At 40.9% G+C, this 6,000-nt stretch overlaps 1 protein-coding gene across 1 annotated transcript in view; it reads left to right on the top strand.

Annotated features, from left to right (window-relative positions):
* The first annotated feature begins 482 nt into the window (after positions 1–482).
* The window catches only part of LOC126416423 (KIF-binding protein), a 112,525-nt gene continuing 107,007 nt past the window's right edge, over positions 483–6,000 (top strand). The window contains exon 1 of the mRNA XM_050084143.1: positions 483–1,782. Within this exon, the coding sequence (XP_049940100.1) occupies positions 938–1,782 (845 nt within the window). The 5' untranslated portion in view covers positions 483–937. The remainder of the gene's footprint in view (positions 1,783–6,000) is intronic.

Below are 6,000 nucleotides of genomic sequence, written 5' to 3'. Positions count from 1 at the left end.
TTCGCCCGCCGGAGATCATCGATCATCGCCATCAGTGTCTCGTGTGTGCCGTCGTGTTTAGTGTTCAGTGTTCACCGTCACACTCCATCGTTCACCAGTGCCATCGACATCTTCAGTGTTTGTGCTTCGTGTCAACAGTTTGTGGTGTGGATTGTCATCGAGTGTGAACGGCTTCATGTTTTTTATGTTCATGTGTCAACTGTTTTTTCCCCGCCGTTTTGTTACAACTCATGTGTCTTCTCTGTTTTTATCATTGTACTATCTTTGGCTGAAGAGCGGCGAATTGTGCTGCTGCCAGCGTACCTGTTCTACGGGTTTTAAAATCACAATAAAGAAAAAAAAAAATCTTTAGCGCTCTGACACGTACCAGCCATTTTAGAGTTCACTGAGCACCTGCAGACGGGAAACACCTGATTGAACAAAAAGCTGAGTCAAACCTGTTTTGCACACCAGATTTGCGACGAGCTGCTGTCCTCATGCTACGATTTGTCTGCGCAGATATTGGTTGCGCACATGTAATATCTGCGCTGCACTCCATAGACCTGCTAAGTGCGTTTAATAACTTTGATATTGGAGACAGAACACAAAAGTAAACAGACTAAGATGAGTTTTGTGACGTATGTGTCAAAGTGTGTGACGGTAGATTCTGACAGCATTGGCGTAAGTGTTTGAATGACACTGTCTCGTAATGGAAATTTGCGTATTGTGCCAGAAATAGGATAAATGTTGTCTATGTTTACGGCGCATTTATGTGTTCTCAATGTTGCCAATGACATATTACGTGCATTAGGACAAATGCAATGTTGTACAGTTTACTAAACATTGGACTTTCAGAATGAAAGAGTAGAGTGAAATATTTGTAAACCGTGTTGGAAGCTTATGCGACGCTGCTCCTCGGTTTCAATCTCTTTAGAGCCGTAAAACGGTTGCAAGCGAAATGGAGCCAAGTGGTGATTTTAGAGAAGTATTTATTGAATTGAGAGAGAAGTATGAAAAAGCTTGTTTGTTAATAGAAGAAGAATCAAAATCTGATCCCGAGAATGCTCCATACCGCTCTAAATATGCTGCCAGTAAAATTTTAACTGAAATGAAATCGAAACTAGTGAACATTCTCGACGATATTAACGCAGAAAACTCGGATTATGTGACAGTGAAAGCAATGCTTGGAATTGTGTGGTTGTTGTTGGGAACGGTATCGTTAGATACAGAGGAGCTATCAACTGGGGAAGAGCAACTAATGAAATGTGTTGAATGTCTTTCTGATGATGCTGTAAGGCCAGAATACATTATTTCTCAGATAACAGCATTAAATCAACTTGGACTATTGTGGTCCCAACGAGACCAACCAAAGAAATCTCAGGAATTTTTAGAACAAGCAGAAACTCTGTATAAGACTTACTCTAAAGAAATTAATCTACCTGCCATTGATGCACCCAGTATATTTAAAGCCACTGTTCCCGAGACCTATAGTTCAGGGCCAGGTACATCATTGGAAAAAACACACACATTGACATTATATTACTTGGCACAAATATACGGCGCATTGAGTGACAATAGGAAGTCTGCTATATATTGCCACACAACGCTTAAAAGACAACTGGAGACAAAAGATTTTGATCCTATTGATTGGGCATTGAATGCAGCCACATTATCACAGTACTTAATGGAAAAAGTTGGTTTTAAAGAAGCAAGGCATCATCTCGCTGCTGCTTCATTCATTCTTGATCAATATGAAGGTGAAATGGGTCATATGAATTGCAATGAGGAGGAGTTAGCTGCACGGTAAGTACTAAAATTCTAAATTTGTTATAACTTGATTACTAGTTTCTGCAAATGGCTAGAGTGATTGGAGAAATCATCATGTAACCAAAGTCATTGCTGCTTTGTGACCACAACTGCTGACGTAGGAAAATATTCTCAGTTGCCATGTCAGACAGTATCAATATTTTGGTTGGACATAAAAATACAGAGCCGTTTTTTCGGGGCAGAGCAATTAAGATTTAGTAAGGTCAACATTAGAATGTTTAGAACTGTTAAAAAATGATGGAAGCATAAAGTGGAAGACTGACAGTTTAGATTAGTCTTTAGTAGTGAGGCAGCATTTTAAACGTACAGTGGACTGCAGCATTTGATGTTATTACTAGCAGCAGCTCCTAAACAGCTGTTATTAACAACTCATATAAACTTGTGACCTTTGTGTGTGTTTATGTAATAGTATGACGATGTTACTAGTTTCACCTTATGATATTTAATTTTTAGTTGATGTTTGGTATGTATTATGAAAGTGCACCATCATAGCTTGTATTCATTATTTAAGTACAAAAGACTATTTGTGATTTGCTATGACACACTAAACAAAATTTTAAAATCTGAATCAGTGGATATATTTAGTGGAACAAGTAATGAGTCATAGCTAAAAGAAATTGCACCAATTCACTCATGAATGAAAGAGACAAGAGAGTTTAGCGGGGACGCCAAAAAATGTGCTATAGAATGTAAGACAAACGTAAGTCTACCAGGAGTGCAAGGGAAGAAGTGTAAGAAGAGAGTAAGTGACATGGAAGTATACAAGGAAAATGTGATCAGATGGCTCCTAATTTTCAGGTTCTGTGGAGTGCTGTTCTGGTCTTGTTAAACATTTTAGTATGGCATATATCACTGAGTGAGCTGGTGCAGTAGTTATGATACTGAGCTTGTGTTTGAAATACAGGTCATCAGTTTATTTGCCCTCACCACTATAAAGTGTTTGTTGCAGAGTGTGTGCAAATCAAATTAACATTGTACGACAGGCACCAACTGAATTAAGCAGGGCAGTTGTTGACACTCTGATCTCATATTTAGAAGGATGGAGTTTTCCCTGTTTGGCCATCCTTATTTAGATTTTCTGTGATTTTCTAAATCATTTCAGGCAAATGCTAGGATGGTTCCTTCAGAAAGTTCATGCCCAGCATACCACATATTGTGTATATTCTGCGAATGTGTATATTTGGATCAATTTATTGTCATTGATTATGATGACAAATTCTATATCATTGTGAGGTGCTCCCAGGGTTGATAAATATGTCAAATTAAAATCCAGAGTTAGGCTTCTGTTTGTTTTCCTGAATCACTAAATGCAAATGATGGCACAATTTCTTTGAGAATGCTGTGGCCATTTCATACTCCATCCTGTGCAGTCCTAGCATGTATTTAATTTCTAATTGCCTCCTTATCAACAAGTCGCTTGACCTTAATTTTCATTCTTTTCCAGTGTGTTATTTGACAAAAATTATACTTGTTTTCAAAAATATCTCAGTATTAGGCCACTCCCTAGCTATTTACAGATAATTAGACATTTATTTCTTGTAGGGGCCTTATTTGTGATACGGAACGGATTGTAAAGATTGAACAACTTCATTCGCCAGTTAGTTGCGGTTTTCTCTGGGTTATAAGTTTACTTATTGTAACATGATATGAAGAGCAAAAACAGAAACATTTGACATTCAAGAGTAACTTTTATTTACTCACTAAATAGCTTCTTGTCTGCCATCAGATGACGACTCAGCTGTCAGGTTGAAAGATTTATTGTGAAAGCTTTCTGTAGGCTATAGCTAAGCCATTCCTCCACATATAATTTTATACAGGACTGTGAGTCCACTATTATAAGCAGGAGTGCTTTTGGGAAGTAAGAGATAAGTGTAGCAGATTTGAAGCTGTGAAGGGAGGTTGGGAGTTGTGCCTGTAATGTCATTTGGTAAGATGCCTGTAAAAATCCAGGTTGCAAATTTGAGCATTGGAGTGGCAGCCTGCCGTATCTGCCAGAACTTAAAAAAACAGTACATACTCCAACGCAGAATGAAAAATTCATTCTGAAAATGGCAACTCATTAAAAGATCACAAGAAGGACAGAAAATTTGTGAATCTTGTGAAAAAAATCTTATAAATTTCTTTTTATGTAAGTGATATGGTATCTCACTATGAATTTTTTGAATTACTTATTTTAACTTTCCGTATGCATTTTTCTAAAATAGAAAGTAAACAAGCCATGCGTAGCCATTAATTCCATAAAAAATCTAACTTCTGAAATAGAATATTTTAATTGCCACTATAATATGCCTTGGATAAGTTGTATAAGGTTGAAACTGACAATATCCCCCCCCCCCCCCCCCCCCACACACACACACACACACACACACACCTACCTCTGTCTACTGTAGTTTGTTGTTCCCATTGCCATCACTTTTGTTTGCCATTCTCATCAATCGTTTGCATTTCATAGCTTCTCTTTAACTTTTCCTTGTGAATTGATCCTTTTTGTTAACTTATGTTCTACTTTTTCCTCTGCAGCCGATTTTTGTCTTACATTTTGGTGTCTCTTTTTTTGTCTCTCTTTTTTTTCAGTGTGACAATCTTTTCTCTGAGTTATGAAGCAAGATACTTAAGCCACTAGTGTTAAGCTTTACACCTGCTTTCTGCATTGCCCACAGGAACTGTAAAGACTATAATCGAGTGTCAGGTGGAGTTTGCATTTACTCAGTCTGTAGTGCAACTGTGCCCCATCAAACCCCTCTTGAAGCTGTGGCTGTCGGAATAAGGAATACACAGGAAATAACTGTCTCCAATGTATATCTTCCTCCAGATGGTGCAGTACCCCTGAATGTATTAGCTGCACTGATTGATCAACTCCCTAAACCTTTCCTACTTTTGGGAGATTTTAACGCCCATAACCCCTTGTGGGGTGGCACTGTGCTTACTGGCCAAGGCAGAGATGTTGAAACTTCACTGCCTCAGTTCGACCTCTGCCTCTTAAATACTGGGACCGCGACAGATTTCAGTGTGGCTCGTGATAGTTACTCGGCCATTGATTTAGCCATTTGCAGCCCAGGACTACTCCTATTTATCCACAGAAGAGCACATGACGACCTGTGTGGTAGTGACCACTTCCCCATCTTCCTGTCACTGCCCCGGCATCAGGCCCACAGGTGCTTGCCCAGATGGGCGCTTTAAACAAGGAAGACTGGGAAACTTTACCTCTGTGGTCACTGTTGACTGTCCTCCACATGGTAACATCGATGTGCTGGTTGAGCAGGTGACTACAACAATCATTAATGCGGTGAAAAACACGATCCCTCATTCTTTAGGGTGCCCCCCAGTGAAAGGCAGTCCCTTGGTGGTTGCCAGAAGTTGCAGAGGCAATTAAGGAGCATCGGCGGGCTCTACAGCGGCATAAGTGGCACCCTTCCCTGTAGCACCTCATAGCCTTTAAGCGGCTCGATGCCCACATTCACCAGCTTATCAAAAGACGGAAGTAGGAATGTTGGGAGATTTATGTCTCGACCATTGGGTGCCATACGTCACCTACCCAAGTCTGGATGAAGATCAGACGTCTTTCTGGGTACCAGACCCGAACATTTGTCCCTGGCATTAACAGCAATGGCATGTTGTCTACTGACACAAATGTGATTGCTGAGCTCTATGCCTGAGCCTCTGTGTCGGAGAACTACCCCCCAGCCTTTCACACCCTCAAACGGCAGATGGAAAGGAAAGTTCACTCGTTCGCTACATGCCACAGTGAACCCTATAACGCCCCATTTACAGAGTGGGAGCTCCTCAGTGCCCTTGCACATTGCCATGACACAGCTCCTGGGCCAGATCGGGTCCATGGTCAGCTGATTGAACATCTCTCATCTGACTTCAAGCAACATCTCCTCGTGATCTTCAACTGGATCTGGTGCGATGGCATCTTTCCATCGCAATTGTGGGAGAGCACCATCATTCCGGTGCTGAAACCCAGTAAAAACCCACTTGATGTGGATAGCTATTGGCCCATCAGCCCCTCCAGTGTTCTTTATAAGCTGCTGGAATGTGTGGTGTGTCGGCGTTTGGGTTGGGTCCTGGAGTCACATGGCCTACTGGATCCAATGCCGGGGCGGCTTCTGCCATGGACGCTCTACCACTGATAATCTTGTGTCTCTCGAGTCTGCCATCCGAACAACCTTTTCCAGACACCAACATCTGGTT

The sequence above is a fragment of the Schistocerca serialis genome, chromosome 8 (genome assembly GCF_023864345.2).
Source record: "Schistocerca serialis cubense isolate TAMUIC-IGC-003099 chromosome 8, iqSchSeri2.2, whole genome shotgun sequence".
Lineage (NCBI taxonomy): Eukaryota > Metazoa > Arthropoda > Insecta > Orthoptera > Acrididae > Schistocerca > Schistocerca serialis.
Note: the sequence above shows the minus strand (reverse complement) of the source record. Positions and strands in the feature narration are given on the sequence as shown.